Source organism: Mastigoproctus giganteus, chromosome 14, assembly GCF_048544385.1.
Source record: "Mastigoproctus giganteus isolate SK-2022 chromosome 14, ASM4854438v1, whole genome shotgun sequence".
In the NCBI taxonomy this organism is placed as follows: domain Eukaryota; kingdom Metazoa; phylum Arthropoda; class Arachnida; order Uropygi; family Thelyphonidae; genus Mastigoproctus; species Mastigoproctus giganteus.
In genome coordinates, this window is record NC_143588.1 from 34,311,432 (window position 1) to 34,331,972 (window position 20,541).

The 20,541-nt window shown below is 37.1% G+C and overlaps 1 protein-coding gene across 2 annotated transcripts in view; it reads right to left on the minus strand.

Moving 5' to 3' along the window:
* The window catches only part of LOC150075058 (mitochondrial uncoupling protein 4-like), a 308,741-nt gene that overhangs the window by 235,796 nt on the left and 52,404 nt on the right, over window positions 1–20,541 (minus strand). For both annotated transcript variants that reach the window (XM_090388936.1, XM_090388935.1), the window contains exons 2-3: window positions 18,885–19,028; window positions 574–636 (exon numbers count right to left, since the gene is read on the minus strand). In XM_090388936.1, coding sequence (XP_090245062.1) covers window positions 574–636; window positions 18,885–19,028 — 207 coding nt within the window. The remainder of the gene's footprint in view (window positions 1–573; window positions 637–18,884; window positions 19,029–20,541) is intronic.

Sequence of the window (20,541 nt, forward strand, 5' to 3'; positions counted from 1 at the left end):
AACTATCATCAATACACCACATATCTTTGCCCAACATAATAGCAGCAATGTGACAGTGGTATCAGATGAAGTTGGAGACATTTGTGGATCTTTGTGCAAATTCAATAGTGAATCTATTTTCATCGTTGCCATATACATTACTCCAGATGTCATCAGATATAATTCAAAAATTCATAAACAAGTATTTGATGCCATATTCCATTGAAGATGCAAACTTATTGGAAGAGCTAATAAATCGTATACCTATAGTTCTCGCTTGTGATTTCAATCTAGAATTAAATTCTGAGGCTGGAATTTTTAAAGACTGCCTCTGTGACATTATCAGTGGCAGCAACTCATTATGTACCTGGTACATAATTACATAATTATTATTATTTTTTTTTTTTTGGCTGATGCTATATAAGCTTGCTTTCTTGCATCATATGCCTCTGCTAATGCTAAAAGTTGTTTGGTTGGCATCTTTCCTGTTACTACAGAAATTAAATTTGATTACTTAATGATCCCCTCCATGTATTTTAAAAGACAAAAAGCAAAAACTTGAAGTGAAAATTATTAATTAATATGAGCACTTACCTAAATGCCTATATATGGCTGGAGTAATTCCCTGCCACAACTTGAGAAGTCCTTCTTCTTGTACTATATTTGAAACAAATTCCTAGTAGAATCAGCTGGTATTAACAAATAGGTACATAAATAAAATTATAATAATAATGAAACTATAAAAACAATCATGATTTAGTTCAGGGTGGAACATCTACAGCAGTAAAATTCAACCAGTGATAAGCATATGCCATGGGCACTCTTATCAATGGCTGAATTCTTCCACAGGTGAGGTTCTTTCAGGCACCATACTGGCATATGAAATCAGATTTGCTTAAAAAGTATAAATGAACTTTTGATATCTATGATACATTTATTTTTATTAATGATGTGTAGTTAATTCATCAGTCATCATTGATATTATAAACAGAAATATCAAAAATGTAGCATATAAGTTAATGCTAGAGCATCATGTCTATACATAGCCAACTACTAACTAGCTGAAAATTGGCATCATTTAAGTATATCTCATATTGTGAATACCTTCACAACAAGTTACTGTAATATTGCACTACCTCAAAAAAGTAACACTTACTAACCCAATCAGAGAAATAACCATTTATCACAATCCTCTGCCACATGCAGAGGATCTTGCGATTTTCCCTATAATTCCAACCTGCTCCATCTTATAAAGTAACCGCTCATGTGGGACTGAGGCAAATGCTTTGCTGAAATTTAAATAAGCAATGTTGAATTTATTCCCTAATCTATGAGTGACCCTGTTAAAATAGCTAACCAGATTTGTTAAACATAATTTTCCCTTTACAAAACCATGCTGCGTATCCTTCAGAATTCCATTTCTATCAAAATGATCCTGAATTCAACCCTTGTTCATTGCCTCCATGATTTTCCCTACTAATGAAGTTGGACTGGGCAGTGGGTAATTTCATACTACACTCTTAGAATCACTTTTATGTATTGGTGATATGTTGGTATTTTTCTAATACATTGGAATCATCTCTCCTGAGGCCAGTGATGCTCTAATAAATAGCCTTAATGGTTCAATGCACTCACTTCCCATGTCCCTTAAAATTATAGGGTATATGAGATCAAATTGAGGAGTCTTACTCCTTAGGCATGAACGTTTCTACATTAAATAATCATGTGAAATTTCAATACGATTAATTACACATTTTTCAACTTCACTCCCATAATTTCTCATTGGCATAAAGGGTTTTTCTTCTGTAAATATCAATGCAAAGTAGCTGTCGAGTTCATCTGCAAAATCAGCTTGGATATCTAATACTATCCCAGATCCATATACAAGTCCAGTCCTTCTCTTCTTTGCATTTACATATGTGAAGAATTCCTTATCCCAACACTTTGTTCTCTTTGGCAACAATTTCTCATAATCTGCCTTTGCCAGCCTAACCTTTTCTGTGGCATTATTACAGATCAATCTGTAGCTGTTAGAGGCTTCAGTTTTTTGTAATAGTAGTAGAGGCATGTGATGCAAGAAAGCAAGCTTATGTAGCATCAGCCAAAAAAAAAAAAATTTCAAACGTTCATTCACACTAAAAGTTTGTCCACTTCCTCCTTGAATTTATTTAACCTATCAACTTCCACAACGACAGATGGAAGTCTATTCCAGCTATCAAATACCCGCTGGCTAAGGGAAAATTTCTATACATCTATTCGACAACTGCCTTTCCTCAATTTGAATTTATGCTCCCTCAGGTTTATAATCTGAGCAAGAGGAACAATCCCATCAGAATTGAGCCTGTTCAACCCATTCAAGGCTTCTACACCTTAATCAGATCGCTTGTAGGTGAATAGTTTACAAATCCTGAAATCAGCAGAGCTTAAGCCATTCTTGGTAAGGGGACCCCTTCATTCCACTAACCAGTCTTTTAGCCCTTCTCTCTACTCATTCAAGCAACTCTACATCCTTCCTAAACCTCAGGCTTCCTTGCACCATGTGGCTAAGTAGTAAAAGTAGTAATAAAATGAGGCCTCCAAATGGGAACACAGTACTCAAGGCAGGGCTTGACCATTGCCTGATACAAACAGATAATCACCTCCTTTTCCCTACTAGCAAAATTCTTGTATATCACTGACAACACCCCATGACCTGCTCTGGCAGCCTGTCTACATTATTCTGAAAACTTCATATCTGATTGCCCAATTACTCCCAGGTTTTTTTTATTTTTTTTATTTTCTACCACACTAAGTGTCGTACCACAAGGTTGTTACATTTCTCTGGGGTTAGTGCTACCCATATGCAGTACTTTGCATTTGTCAATGTTAAACTTCAATTGCCACTTCTCAGCCCAGCTGTCCAACTTTTCTAGATCCTGTTGCGGAATCTAGAAAAGTTAATGACAGTTATAGCACACTGCGATAACTGTCATTAACAACCCTACTAACCTTATTATCATCTGCAAACTTGTATATTAAGCCAGATATACCTTCATCAATATATGACTGATAAATATACAAAACAACAGTGGGCTCAACACCCAAATCTGGGGGACTCCACAAATAACATTAGTCCACAAAGAGCAGCATCCATTCATTACCACTCTTGTTTCTGCTCCAATCTGCATAATAGCCTTCCATGCACAACAGTATTAAAAGCTTTCCTGAATTCCAAGTATGTGGCATTAAAATTATTTTTTGCATGCAGTTCCTTTGTAACCACATCATAGTATCTAATCAAACTGGTCAGACAAGACTTTTCCTTAACAAACCCATGCTGTGTCTGAATTATTACTGCAGTCTTATCTAGATGATCCTGCAATGCTTCTTTAACTAGTGACTCCATTATTTCACCTGTAACAAAAGTCTGATCCCCCTTTGTGAAGTGGGGTTAATTTGCACATCTCCAGACCATGGGTGCTTCCCCTGGGTCCAAAGATGCTTACATAATTAGGGCTAAGGTTTTGCTTACTTCCTGTGTAGCCTCCTTTAATATAACTGGATAGATCCCATCCATCCCAGGTGCCTTTCTTATGTTTAACTTTAACAATTTCTCCACTACTTTGCTCTGAGTTATTACAAAATCATTAAGCTCCATTTTAGAGTTTAATAAGCTTCTGTCCTCCACTTCTCTACAAAATTCCTCATGTGTGAATATAGATTCAAAATACTCATTCAGTTTGTCAGCTATCTGAACAGGATCATCAACAGTCGAACCATCAATATCAAATGGACCAATATGATTTATCTTGTTCCTTCTACAGTTTATATAAGTAAAGAAGTTCCTGCTGTTTTCCTTAGCATCTTTTGTCAACTATTTCTCACGATCTGCCTTTTCTTGCCTAACCTCCTTTTTGACTTCATTACAAACTAACTTATACCTACCATAGGCTTCTGTGCCACCTGATAATTTATATGCATCCCATGCATTTTTCTTCTCTGCCATGAGTCTCATTAGTTCATATAACATCATTTAGGCCTAATCTTGAACAGTATTTCTTAATTGGTATGAAAAGCCTAGATTAATTCCAGGGGATCACATCTAGTGAGTATGAGCTTGGCACACCCAGGGTCTTGGATATCATCATTCTTCTCTTTCTTGGTGATTTCCTTCTATATCTGACTCTTGCTCTCTCTCTCTCTCTCTCTCTCTCTCTCTCAGGGTTATTCAGAAATTTTGTTTTGGCTGGTGCAGCATAAGCCTCAGGCTTCCTTGCACCATATGGCTAATAATAATAATAATAATAATAATAATAATTCCTTGAATGTTTCCAATTTAGAATTTGCTGTTGGTAACATCATCAGTTGTTCCCAATGTATAAAATTTAAAAACTGTCTGAGACCACTGCAGTCACCTTTATGGAAACAAAAAACCCTTCCCTTTACCCCTGATGATAGTAATATCTTTAAGTAAATCCACACCAGTACAATGTGATCACTGCCACCCAGTGGTTCTTTTACCTGCAAATTCTTATTGTACGTATAATCACTGCTGATAACCAGATACGCTCTCTAGTTGCTTCCCGAACATGCTGCTGCAGAAAACAATCATCCAATAAATCCACAAAAGTCTTGCTAGTGTGCAAGTGACCAACCCACAAGTTCCAGTCAATATCTGGGAAGTTAAAATTCCCCATTATTAGACATTCTGATTTACTGGCCCACTATTTCTTGGTAAATTGTTCGCTGTACTCATTAGACCTATAACACACTCCTACTCTCATTGTTCCTTTCCCAGTGCTTAACTCAACATTGGACTGTCCATCTATGTCAACTGGATGCACTTCCTTAGATTTTATGTGTTTCCTAACTAGCAGCATAACCCCTCCTCCCTTCCTATCCTTTCTGTACATGTTGTACTCCCCAATTCTGCATTGCTTATATCTGTGTGACACCACGTCTCTGATATCACAATAATATCTGCCTTTGATGTCTTGACCAGCACTTCAAATTCATCAAATTTATTTACTATACTCCTAGCATTGGAGTCATTAGCGTAGCTACCCTTTTTCAGGCCCGGAGGCAAAGAACATGTTCGGGCCCCTACTTAATTAATGAAAATTGCAAAAAGAGGAGACAGCCAAAGACACCGGGCAGCTAAAGGGCCCTGGCCCGGAGTCAATTGCCTTGCCTACCTACATGGTAGCTATGCCACTAACTGGAATATATGCAAATATACATGCACCTGTCCTAGTCTTAGTTACCCTAACACAGCCCATGTATTTATTCGTTCCATGATGACTCTTGAATAGGTCTTGAAATCCCCAGCAACTTGCTCTCTATGCTGCTCTTTCACCTCTGGCTGCAGCGCTTTCACTTAAATTACTTTCACCTCTGCCTGTGTCTCTTTCACTTTCATCACTTTCCCCTCTGCCTACTGTTAATCTTTTAGTCCATGAACCTCCCAAGCTAGCAGTGTTCCAAGCAACCTAGCACTGCCTCAAAAGCATCAGCAAACACTCTTGCACCCCTTGTTTTAAGTGTATTCCATCCCTGTAGAAGCAGTCTCTCCTGTTAAGCACCGATAGAGCTGTATAAAGCCTTGAATGGTTTGAGCATGCTCAATGCTGATGGGATTCTTCCTCTTGCTCAGAATAATCACCTGAAAGGGCATAAATTCAAATTGAGGAAAGACAGATGTAGGATAGATATGAGGAAATTTGCCTTTAGCCAGAGGGTGGTTGGTTGCTGGAGTAGACTTCCATCCCTTGTCGTGGAAGTTGATAGCCTAAATAAGTTTAAGGCTCAGCTGGACAGGTATTTCGAACGAACAGAGGGGTGAAGTGGAAGTGGTTATTTTTTATTTATTTATTTATTATTATTTTTTTTTTGGCTGATGCTGCATAAGCTTGCTTTCTTGTATCAAATGCCTCTACTAATGCTAATGCTAGTAACACCCAAGTCCCTTTCCTCCAGTACTGGGTTTAGGTGAACTCCACCAAGTGAATAAGTTTTTTTGGGATTACTGTTTCCCAGGTGTAATACCTTACACTTTGTTGGATTAAAGCACAACTGCCATTTTTCTGACCTGAAGTCTATCTAGGTCTCTCTGAAGAAGCTCAGCTTGACAGTGATCATTAACTATTCTACCAATTTTAACATCATCTGCAAATTTAGACATCACGCCCTCTATCCCTTCATCAATGTCGTTTATGAAAATTAAAAACAAAAGTGGTCCTAATACTGATCCTTGGGGAACCCCACTTCTTACATCAACCCAATCTGAGGAATAGCCATTTATCACAACCCTCTGCCTCCTGACCTGAAGCCATCCTTCTATCCATCTAAGGATTTTCCCAGTGATTCCAACCTGTTCCAGCTTATAAAGCAACCGCTCATGTGGGACTGAGTCAAAAGCTTTGCTGAAATCTATATAAACAATGTCGAAATTATTCCCTAAATCCAGCTCGTGAGTGACCCTTTCGAAATAGCGAACCAGATTTGTTAAACATGATTTTCCCTTTACAAAACCATGCTGAGTATCCTTGAGAATTTCAATTCGATCCAAATGATCCTGAATTCCACCCTTGATCATTGCCTCCATGATTTTCCCTACTACTGATCAGACTGACAGGTCGATAATTTCCAACTTCACTTTTAGAGCCACCCTTATGTATGGGAGATGCATTTGCACTTTTCCAATCCAAGGGACTCTCCCCAGAGTCTAGTGATGCTCGCTTAATTAGCCTCAATGGTTCAATGCACTCGCTTGCCGCCTCTCTTAAGATTATACGGTATATTCCATCAACTCCAGGAGCCTTACTGGTCTGTAGGCTCGAAAGTTTTTTCATTAAATAATCTTGCGAAATTTCAATATCATTAATTACATCTTTTTTAACTTCGCTCCCACAATTTCCCATTGCCACAAAAGGCTTTTCGTTTGTAAATATCAATGCAAAATAACTGTTGAGTTCATCTGCAACGGCAGCTGGTATATTTATTACTATCCCCTTTCCCTTACGTAAAGGTCCGATCTGGTTTGTCCTGCTCTTCTTGGCATTTATATATGTGAAGAATTCTTTATCCCTCTCTTTGCTCTGTTTGCTAGTGATTTCTCATAAACTGCCTTTGCCTGTCGAACCTTTTCTGTGGCTCTATTACACATCACCTTGTAGCTGTTATAGGCTTCAGTACTTTTTATTGCTCTGTAACCTTTCCATGCCACCTTTTTCTGCTCAAGTAATGTGGCAATTTCACTATTCATCCAACTTGGAACCCTTCTCGTGGAGTATTTTTTTAATGGTATATACGCATTCAAGGCATCTGTGATTAATGTTTTAAAAGTGTACCACAGTTCAATTGTATTCATTCTCTGCACGATATCTACCCAGTTAATAGAGGCCATGTAGTACCTTAAGGCATCATAATTTCCTTTTCTGAAATTAAAACCCATTCCTTTGCCTTTTACTTCTGCTACCTCTCTCGTCATCATCCACCGTAGAACTCCGTGATCACTTTCTGCTACTGGTTCCTCTACTGTCAGCCCTGTTATGTCATCTGATTCATGTGTGATGATGAGGTCTAGGATATTCTTTTCTCTAGTACTTTCCCTGACATTTTGATACAAATAACAGTCATCTAGTTGATTTAAAAATTTTGTTCCCCATGTCGAGTTTCCTTCCCGTTTACTCCAATCAATTAGAGGCAAACTGAAATCACCCATAATAAGACATTGACGCTTACTAGCCCATTCCATTTGCATGTAGAGGCTTTTGTCATAATCTTCACAATCACCTAGCTGTAGATTACTCCTACTCGCATTATACCTTTGTTTTCAACTATCTCACACCATACAGACTCTATACTAGCATGTGAAATGTCTGAATCCGGGAAAGCTATCATCGCACTCAGGCTGCTTCTGATAAGAAGCATTACCCCACCACCCCTTTTATCTAACCTATCCTTCCTAAATACATTATACAAGCCGTACTGAAACTCATCATCCCCAATTTCCGGGTGGCACCACGTCTCTGTAAGCCCTATTATGTCCGCGTTACTTGTTTTAACCAGCAGTTCGAATTCGCTCATTTTATTGAGGACACTTCTAACATTACTGTATAAACAATTAAGATTTACTGTTCTTGTATATTTAACAACCCGAACACAACCCTTGAAGTTTTTTAGGCTCTCTTCCCTGATATTAGCTACCCGCTCACGTGAAACGTTTCTGCCCCCAGAACATCTAGATAATACGTCCAGTTGGGGTAACAGATAAGTACTCTTAAGGTATGTGCAAGAGTTACTTTGACCAATATTATCAGATAAACGCGTGTCAGTATTACCCACATCCCCCCTAACTAGTAGTTTCCCTGAACCTTTAAGGTATCCTCAATAATACTGGCAAAAACTTTTGCACCACCTTTGTTTAAGTGTATCCCGTCTCTACAAAACAAATTCCTTCTACCTACAAGTGTGGGCCATGCTGATAGAAATTTACCCCCCTAAAGCCTTGCAGATTCCTTCAAGTCTTGAGTTAATCCACAAGGCTCTTAACATATAATCTCTCCTATCATGTCTGAGCAGAATTGCAGACACATAGACATTATGGCCTAGCTCGCGACATTTCCTCAGCATGGTCCTGTATTTTTCCAACAAATCGTCAGCTCGTGTACGTTTAATATCATTTGTCCCCACATGAATAATAATATTTTCTTTACCCCCTTTAAAATCTGAAAATCTGTTGGTGACATCATCAATAGTTGCTCCCGGCAGACATACCCTGGTTCTGCTCCACCTATCCTTATTATAAAAAATATTCTCCGTTTCCCTGACAATGGAGTCTCCTAATAAAACAATGTCCTTTTTAACCAGAGTAGTTTGCACTTGGTTTTTCTGTTTTGAGGCTCTAATCGGGTGTGCATCACTTGGTAGATTGCTGGAGTTTTGAGTCCCTGACGAGCTCCCAGATGCATTATTTTCGAGGGCAAGCACTCGTTTTTGCAGGGACTCAAATTGTTCCATCAGTGCACCAAATTGTAATTTAAGATCGGTGCACTCCTTACATCGATCACAAAGAAAAGAATCCCCAGGTGAGGTAGGATTAGTCACCAGGTCGACCTTGGAAAACATTCCACAGGTTCCACAATGGATTAAATCATTACTCACCCGTAAATCGCCATTGGCTATTTCCGTGTGAGTCACGATACCCTGACATGTTTAAGGCAGATCTCGTAACTACCATTATAAAATTAAATAAATATCAATGAAAGTAACTTTAAAAAATTATATCTATAATATTATTAAAATCAAACAGTTACAGGAAAACCTATAACAAAATAATCCAACAATATCTAAATAAATCAAATATTTAAAAGCACTATCCAAAAGTAAGCCACTTAACCGAGGAGCCCTGTCTAAGCGCATCCGCTCACCTCGAATGCCAACAGTCTAATGTCCAATATAGTGTCAAAGGCTTTCTCAACGTCAAGACAGACCATGACAAGATGTTCCTTCTTGATAAAAGCATTTCTAATGTTTGTTTTGGTTTTGATCATGAGATCCAATTAAGATCGGTTTTTCCAAAATCCAAATTGGTTGTTGTTAATCAATTTTGGGACTCCACGAACCAAGGGAGAAGACGCGATGTAACATTTTCTCAAGGGTTTTGCTAAGACAGCTGGTAGGGGATATCGGCCTGTAATTCTGAGGAACAGAATGATCTTTAATGGCTTTGCAATTGCTACTATATAAGAATGACGACAGGAACTTGGGAAGGTATTTCAGAAAAAATTCGATTGAAAAATATAAGCAGCAAGGAGAGTGATCTTTGATCCAAATTTTGGAGCATTACATAGTATATCCCATCGGGGCCAGCAGCTTGGTTTTTTTTTTTTTTTAGGAGCATTAGCAACTAAGACCATATTGCTCCGGGGATATGCAGTGGTCATTCCCTGACCGTTCTGCATTCTCTGTATTTGGTGGTAGTAGTAGTGGCATGTGATGCAAGAAAGAAAGTGTAAGAGCTTATGCAGCATCAGCCAAAAAAAAAAAAAAAAAAATCACAGCATTCCCTCCAAATGCCTGTCCAGTTCCTCCTTAAATTTATTCAAACTATCAACTTCCATAACGGCAGATGGAAGTTTGTTGCAGCAATTAACCAACTGCTGGCTAAAGGCAAATTCCGCACATCTATTCTACATCTGTCCTTTCTTAATTTGAATTTATGCCCCCTTAGGTTCGTAATCTGTATCCTTCCACCTGACTGAGTGGAAGGATACCATCAGAATTCAGCGTGCTCAACTCATTCAAGGCCTTATACACCTCAATCAGATCACCGCGCAGGTGCCTAGTCTCCAGCCACTGCAATTTGCAGAACTTAAGCCTCTCTTGATAAGAGGATCACTTCATTCCCCTCATCAATCTTGTTGCCCTTCTCTGTACCCACTCAAGCAAATCTACATCCTTCCTAAAATGAGGCCTCCAGACCTATATGCAGTACTCAAGGCACTCACCTCCTTTTCCCTGCTAGCAAAATTCCTATATATCATTGACAAAACTCCATGACCTGCCCTGGCAGCCTGTCTGCATTGCTCAGAAAACTTCATATCTGACTGCACAATTACTCCTGGGGCTTTTTCATTTTCTACCACCTTAAGTGTAGTACCACACAGTTGGCACGTTTCTCTGGGGTTACTTCTACCCATATGCAGTACTTTGCATTTGACAAGGTTAAACTTCAGTTGCCACTTCTTAACCCATCTGCCCAAATTATCTACATCCTGTTGCCATTGCTGTCATTAACAACCCTGCCAACCTGTGTATCATCTGCAAACTTCGACATTAAGCCTGATATATCTTCATCAATATACAAAACAACAGTGGACCCAACACCGAACCCTGTGGGACTCCACTAATAACATTAGTCCACGAAGAGCAGAACCCATTGATTACCCTCTGTCTTCTCCCACTTAACCATCCCTTTATCCATTGTAGCAACTTACTCTTAATACCATTCTGCTCCAATTTGTACAATAGTCTTCCATACGCAACAGTGTCAAAAGCTTTCCTGAAATCCAAATATATAATATCAAAATTATTTTTTGCATCCAGTTCCTTTGTAACCACATCATAATATCCTATCAAATTTGTCAGACAAGATTTTCCCTTAACAAACCCATGCTGTGTCTGAATTATTGCTGCAGTCTTGTCTAGATGATCCTGCAATGCATCTTTAACCAGCGACCCCATTATTTTACCCAGAAAAGAAGTTAAAACTAAATGGTCTGTAATTACTCGTGTCGCCCTTCGATCCCCCTTTGTGAATTGGGGATACATTTCACATCTCCAGTCTGTGGGAACCTCCCCTGAGTCCAAGGATGCTCTCATAATTATGGCTAAGGGTTTGCTTAGTTGCTTTGCCACCTCCTTTAATATAACTGGATAGATCCCATCCACCCCAGGTGCTTTTCTTATGTTTAACTTCAACAATTTCTCCTCCACTTTGCTCTCAGTTATTACAAAATCATTAAGTATCCTGCTACAATTTGGTAATCTTCTGCCATTTTCAAATCTTAATGATTCCTCATGTGTGAATGTGGATGCAAAATACTCATTCAGTTTGTTTGCTATCTGAGCAGAATCATCAACAGTCGAACCATCGATGTCAAGTGGACCAATCAGATTCATCCCCTTCCTTTTAGAGTTTATATAAGTAAAGAAATCCTTGCTGTTTTTCTTAGCATCTTTTGCCAAGGATTTCTCGTAATCTGCCTTCGCCTGCCTAACCTCCTTTGTGACCTGATTACAGACTAGCTTATATCTGCCATAGGCTTCTGAGTCACTTAATAATTTATATGCATCCCATGCATTTTTCTTCTCTGTTACTAGTCTCAATGGTTCATTTGATAACCATTTAGGCCTAAACCTTGAACAATATTTCTTAATAGGTATGAAACTTTTAGTACATCCACGATTAATTCCTTGAATGCTTCCCACTTAGAGTTTTCTGTTGGTAACATCGTCAGTTGATCCCAATGTACAGAATTTAAAAACTGTCTGAGACCACTGGTCATGGGCTTGAACCCCAGTCTAATCAAGAAGCGTGTGCTACGCACTGTTGCTCCTGCCCACCTGGCTATGGAGGCACCATAGAGCCAGCAGCACTGTTTCTTGAGTAGTTAAGGGATTACTGCACGGTAAATGGTTTATTATTATGAGGTAAAGTGGAATTGTCAGTGAAATTTAGTCTGGATTTCTCTGCAACTGTTTTAAGTTTTTGAAATGTTTGATCATATGCAATAGAAGAGGACAACTGAGAAAATACGATCCCCAGTGCATTTGATATTTCTGTAGGAGTTTTTCTCTAGTACTTTCCCTGATTGATACTAATAACAATCATCTAGTTGATTTAAAAATTTTGTCCCCTATATAATTAATTTGCCTCTAATTGATTGGAGCAAATGGGATTTCCTTCCCATTTGCTCCAATCAATTAGAGGCAAATTAAAATCACCCATAATAAGACATTCACACTTACTTTCCCATTCCATTTGCATGTAGAGGCTCTCATCATAATCTTCAATCACCTGGCCTGTAGATTAATCCCACTCTCTTTATACCTTTGCTTCCAACTATCTCACACCACACAGATTCTACACTAGCATGCGAAAAGTCTGAATTCAGGAAAGCTTTTGTCACGCTGAGGCTGCTTTTGATAAGATGCATGACCCTACCACCCCTTCTATCTGCCCCATCCTTCCTAAATACATTGTAGATACCATATTGAAACTCATCATCCCTATTTCCAGGTGGCACCATGTTTCTGTAAGCCCTGTTAATGTCAGCATTACTTATCCTAATCAGCAGTTCGAATTCACTCATTTCATTGACAACACTTCTGACATTACTGTATAAACAATTAAGACTTAGTGTTCTTGTACAGTTACCTATCCTGACACACCCTTTGAAGTTATTTAAGCTTACTTCCCTGTCATTGTTTACCTGCTCATTTGAAACATTTCTGTCCTCAGTACATCTTGCTAATATGATCTGTGCGGTAACAAACAAGAACTCTTGAGGTATATGCAAACATTACTTTGTTTCCCTGAGAGGAGAGTTGACCAATATCATCAGATAAATGCATATATATATATATATATATATATATATATATATTAACTTTGTCTGCCAAAACTAGCAGTTTCCCTGAACCCTTAAGTTATTCTCAATTAAATAAATGTATCCTGTCTTAAATGCTTTGCTTAAATGTATCCTGTCTCTACAAAACAGATCCCTTCTACCTACAAGTGTGGGCCAAACTGAAAAACATTTCCCCTCAAAAGCCTTGTTCTCTTTATCCTCTCTTAAAATCTGAAAATCTGTTGGTGACATCATTAATTGTTGCTCCCAGCAGATATACCTAGGAATAGAAATAGAGATGAGACAAGAGGTACAACAGCTAAAGTAACACAACTGAATGGAAAGAAGATTGACTCATTGATAATGAAGTTAGCTTGAACTCCAACTATCAAAGGAAGAAAAACTACAACAATGAAAAATTAAGTAAAATCTAATAAAACATTAAGAGAAGTTAAAAGTGACAAAATCAGAAAATAGTGTAAAATACAATGTATTAATGAGTGGATATGTAAGAGGAAAACAGAATGGAAAAACAAACAGATAAGATGAAGGACAGGCAGATAAAAATATTAAACAAGTAGAAACCCATAGGAAAATAAAGAGAAGAAGAAGAAGAAGAAGAAGGTAGAAATGTGACTATCCTAAAACCGAGCAGAATCAGAATAGAAAGAAGAAGATTGGCTCATTGATAATGCTTCTGAAGTTAGCTTGAACTCCAACTATCAAAGGAAGAAAAATAGCATCCCCGCAGAGGAAGGCAGAATTATAATATAGAGTAGCATTCTTTTTTTATATTACAGCCAATGCTTTTTGGCATTTTAAAAATTACAAAAAATAGGATGTTGTTGTTGTTGTTTTTGTTGTTGCTGCTGTGGTGGAATTTAATGACACAAAGGCTGCTAGGGCTAAAGTGTTTGAGCAGATATTGTGAAGGTGGGGGCAATCCACTAATAAATGATGAACAATCAGTTGTACATTGGAGAGTGCGGTCATTCATTAATAGATATAGGTGAGTGAAGTGAGTATGCCCAATCCTTAGTCTTCCTAAAATTATTTCTTCTTGCCTGCTTTTGTGGAAAATGGAGAACCACAGCTTTGGGTAATACTGGTTTTATTCGGTAAAGTTTGTTTCCTGGATAACCTCTCCAGATTAGTGACCAGCTATTATAACATGCTTTACGGATAACGTGTTTGTAACTGGTATACGGAACTTGAAAAGTTTGTGAAATAGCAGTATGTGGTTATTTGGCTGCAAGGTTTGCAGAAAAAGTAGAAATGCTCCTTGGTCCCTTTTCCCTTTTAGTGACCAGGAGGATTTAATCACTAATAAACACTAGGTCTTTATAGTATTAGTACTGGCAAATGATGCAAGACAGCAGCACGTCTAGAACAAAAAATGGAAGTTTGTTCCAACAATAAACTAACCACTAGCTGAAGACAAATTTCCACATATCCATTTTGCTTCCTCAACCTGAATTTATGCTCCCTCACATAGCCTGATCATGAAGGGGTCCATCAGCACAATTGTGCTTATTCAATCCATTCAGTGTCTTAAACACCTCAATTGGATCTCCTGGCAGATAACTTGTCTGGAGACTAGTCATCTGAAAGGGGGAACAAAAGGGTGCTCTCCACAAAAGAGCACCCTTTTGTTCCCCTCACTGATCTTTTTTGTTCTTCTCTACACCCACTCCAACAGATCCACATTCTTCCAGACATGTATACAGTAATCAAGATGTGGTTTACCATGATGTGCCTTATACAATGGGGATGATCACCTCCTTATCTCTACTGACAAAATTCCTGTATATCATTGAGAAACTCCCATTAGCTGCCTGTCTACACTGCTCAGAAACCTTCGTATCTGACTGCACAATTAAATCCAGATCTTTTTCATTCTCCACTACCCTGAGTTTGGTGCCATACAGTTGGTCATTAATCTGGGATTACAGCTAACCATAAGAAGTACCTTGCATTTGTCAATGTAAAACTTTGATTGCCACTCATACTACTTGCTTGCATTACCTGTGTATTGCTCATCAAACCACCAACTGCTATTTAGTATTGCATTATTTTCAATAGACCACCATACTTACCATGCAGTTTATTCTGTTAAATTCTGTTGAAAAACAAAAACACAAAAATGGCTGATAATATTGTTACGGATCATAATTCATAAAAGATTTCATTGTTCTGGTCAAATAAGTAAAATTATATTTCTATTAACAGGGGAAATTTTGTGCAGAGTCTTATCTGATTGCGTTATTTTTGGATTAGATTGATTATACAGTAGTATTACCTTTTAAATCTTGCAATCTTGGGACTTTGCCCTGAACAATCTTGGAATTTTCCTGATTTCAGGTGATCATATTATAATCATCAAAAAAATGGAACTTTTTTTAATATAAACATTATTCTGTTCATTCACCTGAAGTACAATAGAATCTTTTTTTATTAATGACTAGAAACAAAATACAGCAGACTCTCGATTTACCGGGAACACTTCGAAACTCCAAATTAAAAAAAAGAATCAACCAGAAATCATAAAATCAAGTAATAACCAGAATAGGTATAAACAGATGTTTTTCAAATCGTAAATAAGCAACAACATTGTTTGTTTGGTTTTTTTTTAGGAGCATTAGCAACAAAGGCCATATTGCTCTTGGGATATACGGTAGTCATTCCCTGACCTTTCCACATCCTTCGTATTTGGTGGTCACAGGCTCGAACCCCGGTCTAATCAAGAAGCGTGTGCTACGCACTGCTGCCCACCTGGCTACGGAGGCACCTAAGCAACAAGAAGCGGCGTTATAAGTCGTCATTGGGAGATAAATGTACCTATATCCTGTCTTCAGACCAGCCGCTCAAAAAAAAAAAAAAAAAGAGAGAGAGAACAAATGTTTAGTTTGTTTTAGTGTGTCGCATCGATCTTTGTGTTCCATTGCACCGCAAAATGAGAAATTTTGTTTCGTTATTTATGTCAGGGATGTTGAAATTTTTTTATAGTAAATATATATATTTTTTTTTGTTTAGAAATCGCAAAAATGATGGGTAAACGCAAAAGAGTTGTGCTTTCAATTAAACAAAAGGTTGAAATTATTAAAAAGTTTGAAAACGGTGCATCCATTAAATCTTTAATGAACTATTATAATGTTCTAAATATAATTCTTGACTAAATGTCAAAGACTGTGAAAAGGCTGTTTAAGCATGGGTAATGCATTTTCATCATTTCTACTACCCAGGTAGAATGCATGCATCGTTTTATTATATATCATATTGTGAATACCTTCACAACGAGTTGCTTAAGTATTGCACTACTTTGAATAAGTAACACTTCTCTGGTAGAGAAGACTACTGTTACTTATTCTCAGATGGGCACCACCACCACCCAAACGGCACCATTTCGAAGCTGGTTGGCTTCATCATCGATGGGTGAATAGGTACCTTATAGCAATAGTGACAGCCCAGTTATGAAGTATAACTCTGCAATATGAGAGATGCTTGATGGCATGCATGGTTTAATCTAAATACAATTCTTGACTAAATGTCAAAGAGTATGAAATGGCTGTTTAAGCATAGGTAATGCATCTTCATCATTTCTACTACCCAGGAAGTATGCATGCATCGTTTTATTATATCTCATATTGTGAATACCTTCACAACGAGTTTCCTAGGTGCACTACTATGAATAAGTAATGCTTTGCTGGTAGAGAAGACTACTGTTACTTATTCTCAGATGAGCACCACCACCCAGACGGCTCCATTTCGAAGCTGGTTGGCTTCATCATCGGTGGGTGGGCAGGTACCCTGTTGCAATAGTGACAACCCATCTGGGTGGTGGTGCCCAAATGAGAATAAGTAACAGTAGTCTTCTTTCATGCATACTACCTGGGTAGTAGAACTGATGGAGATGCATTATCCATGTTAAACAGCCTTTTCATACTCTTTGATATTTAGTCAAGAATTATATTTGGATCAAACCATGCACACCATCAAGCATCTCTCATATTGTGGAGTTATACTTCATAACTGGGTTGTCACTATTTCAACAGGGTACCTGCCCACCCATTGATGAAGAAGCCAACCAGCTTCGAAACAGAGCCGTCTGGGTGGTGCCCATCTGAGAATAAGTAACAGTAGTCTTCTCTACCAGAGAAGCATTACTTATTCGTAGTAGTGCAATACCTAGGCAACTCATTGTGAAGGTATTCACAATATGAGATATAATAAAATGATGCATGCATACTATTTGGGTGGTAGAAATGATGGAGATGCATTACCCATGCTTAAACAGCCTTTTCATACATTATAATAAAATTAAGATATGCAACATCGAAAAAAATAAAGGGAAGCATCGTATTGGACACATGAGTAGTATGTGGTAAGTTTTTTCATTTCTATCGCCATACTTTTTGCGTAGGTTGCTAAACATTTTTCGATAAAGTAAGTCCCTGGCTTACATAACTTTGGACTTGCATTAATTTTTTTTTCACTCAATTTTTTTTTTAGGATTGTAAAATTTAAAACAGTAAAAAAATAATAATAATAAACAATCAATAACAATGATCACAGCACGCACAAATTGCACACGTGAGATGCAGAGTAACAAGCTTAAAAATAGGAATGAAGAGAAGATTCTTAAAATTTATGTTTTTTTTTTATAGGCTGAAGATTTCGGTGAAGGGGACAGACATTTCACCATAATAACTTAAAAACCCACAGAATTCCAGCTATCAGTATTGCAGATGCAATAAGATCAAGTTTACTACCCATTTATAATGAATTGCACTATTAGAAAAGCCTAATAAACTAGAAACTGCAAATTGTTTTTATTGTTTTATGGTAGTTACCTCCAGAAATGTGCTTTAGTAAAATGTGAGCTTGTACGAGGTGTTTCCCCTTAACCCTGTAAAGTTCTTTACAGAAAATTTAATTTTTACTGTTATCATGGTGCCAACTAAGAGAATAAGTGACAGCAGTACTAGTAAATCTACCAAGAAAAGAAAAGCGATCGAGTTGGATCAGAAATTTAAATAATAAGGATGTATGAAAATGGTCAAACATTAAAAAGTAGTGCATGGAATTCAGATTTGTCAGTGTCAATGGTGAACAATAATAAAGGACAAAGACAGAATATGAGCAGGGATTGGTACCAATGAAGTCAACTATAATAACCAAGGCTACGAAAGACATATCAGTTTTTACAGTACAATAACATGCATTTTTTCTTTATTTTATGTTTTCTTTTCTTTTCTTATGTGCCATTCCTGCCACTTCACCGTTGTCCCCTGATAAAGTTTTTAACTGAACTAATTAAAAATATATAACTATTTTTCTTCATTTTTCTGAGGATATTATGTGGTTTTTGTGATTTTGATATATATCAGTAGAAACATAAACTTGACTTATGTAAGAAGCCCTGGAATGTATCTCTTGCATATGTCAGGGACTTACCATATTTTTAGATTAACCGGGAAATCGATTATTCAGGATTTTTTTTTACTATCTATCCCGGAAAATCAAGAGTCTACTATAATTTAAATTAATTACACCACAAATTTGTTTTTACCACAGATATATATGAATATGTTTTCTTTATATTTCAGAGCGCAAAAAAAAAAAAAATCCAAACTTGGTTTCAGAATGTTTTATACCAGGTCAGTGTAGGCTTAATCATTAATGATTTATTTCTTTTCATAAAGGGTCAAATAATTTGTGAATAAACTGTACTGATATGAAAATTATAAAACTAAAAATAAATTATTCAAAAAATTTATTAATAATACTTACCAATTCCAATTGCAGTCTGAATCATACCTCTTGGTTTCAGGATGCCTTTGAACGCTGTGTAAAATTTTCCCTTTTGATCATATGTTGAAATTTTCTCACCTTGTATCTGTAATCTTGTTTTCACCATGTCCAACGGATATGTTGCTAAAATTTAAAAATATAAAAGTAACACTAATCTCATCACACAATATGATTAATGTGGTTCAAATCATTAGGAAAATTATAAAAAGGCAGATACGCACAGTTAAATTTAAAAATTCCAAGACAGTACATGCCTCGTATACACAAACAAAATAAGATATATTCAAGATATACAGGAACCCCCTGACTTACATAATACTCAACTTACGGAAATTCAACCTTACATAAGTTTTTGCCGGCCAGTGCAAACTTCAAAAATTCGTGGAAACGTATTCTGCATCCTGTAGGAATAAATGGAGGTGTCGGGAAAATATCATAATGTGAACCCAAAAACACTTTTTTTTTTTTTTTTGTAATTCATTCCAAGTCCTTGGAAGTTGAAAATTTTTCTATATTACTAAGCTATTTATCTCTCTAAAAAGGTCATTTTTATAATGGAAATTGCACTACCCTTTCATCGTTATCGTATGTTCTGTTATAAGAATCAATTTTGAATGCCTTTGTGATATTTTTCTAAAGCAGGTTTCTGGAGGTTACGACCGAAAAACAATAAAAAAAATTTGCGCTTTCCAGTTTATTGGGCTTTTCTGTTCATGCATCTTATATAAAAGGTTAGTAAACTCAATCTTATTGCATTTGCGATAATACCGATAACTGCAATTGTGTGGGTTTCTACGCTATTATGGTGAAATGTATTCCCCCTCAATGAAATCTTCAATCATATAAAAAACAAATTTTCAGAAACTTCTCTTCATTCCTATTTACGTATTACAATGATTAAGAGAAAGTGACCAAGGAAAAGTGCAAGTGGTGATAGTGCCAGGAAATGAAACAAAATTGATTTAGAAATGAAGATGAATATGATTAAGAAGTAGGAAGCAAGACAAAGTTTGTCATCTATTGCAAGGGAATTAGATCTTGCTGCTTCAACAATGAATACTATTTTAAGAACAGTGCACATATAAAATAACATATCAAAGGATCAACGCACTTAAGATCAACAATGATCACAAAACAGTGTTCAGGTGTTATATCGAAGATGGAACAGCCGTTAATAATATGGATGGAAAATCAGATTCAGAAGCAAGTGCCCATGAGTCTAATGACCATTCAAGCAAAAGCAACAAGTATTTATAAAGATATTAAGGATAAGTACAGCGAACCCCAAACAAAGTTCGTGGCAAGCAGCGGGTGGTTTAATAGGTTCAAGCATTGTGGTGTTTCCACAACGTTAAAGTATGCAGTGAAGTCTCCAGTGATGATTCTGCAGCTGCAGAGAAATTCTGTGTTGGAAAAAAATATTGATGAAGGCGGCTATTCAATGCAGCAAATTTTTAACGTTAACGAGACTGCTCTGTATTGGAAAAAAAATTCCGGATCGAAAATATATTGCCAGAGGAAAATACAATGCCAGGTTTCAAGGCATCAAAAGATAGGGCCACGCTCTTGCTTGGGGCTAATGCAGTGGGAGATTACATATTAAAACCACTGCTTGTTTACCATTCTGGAAATCCTC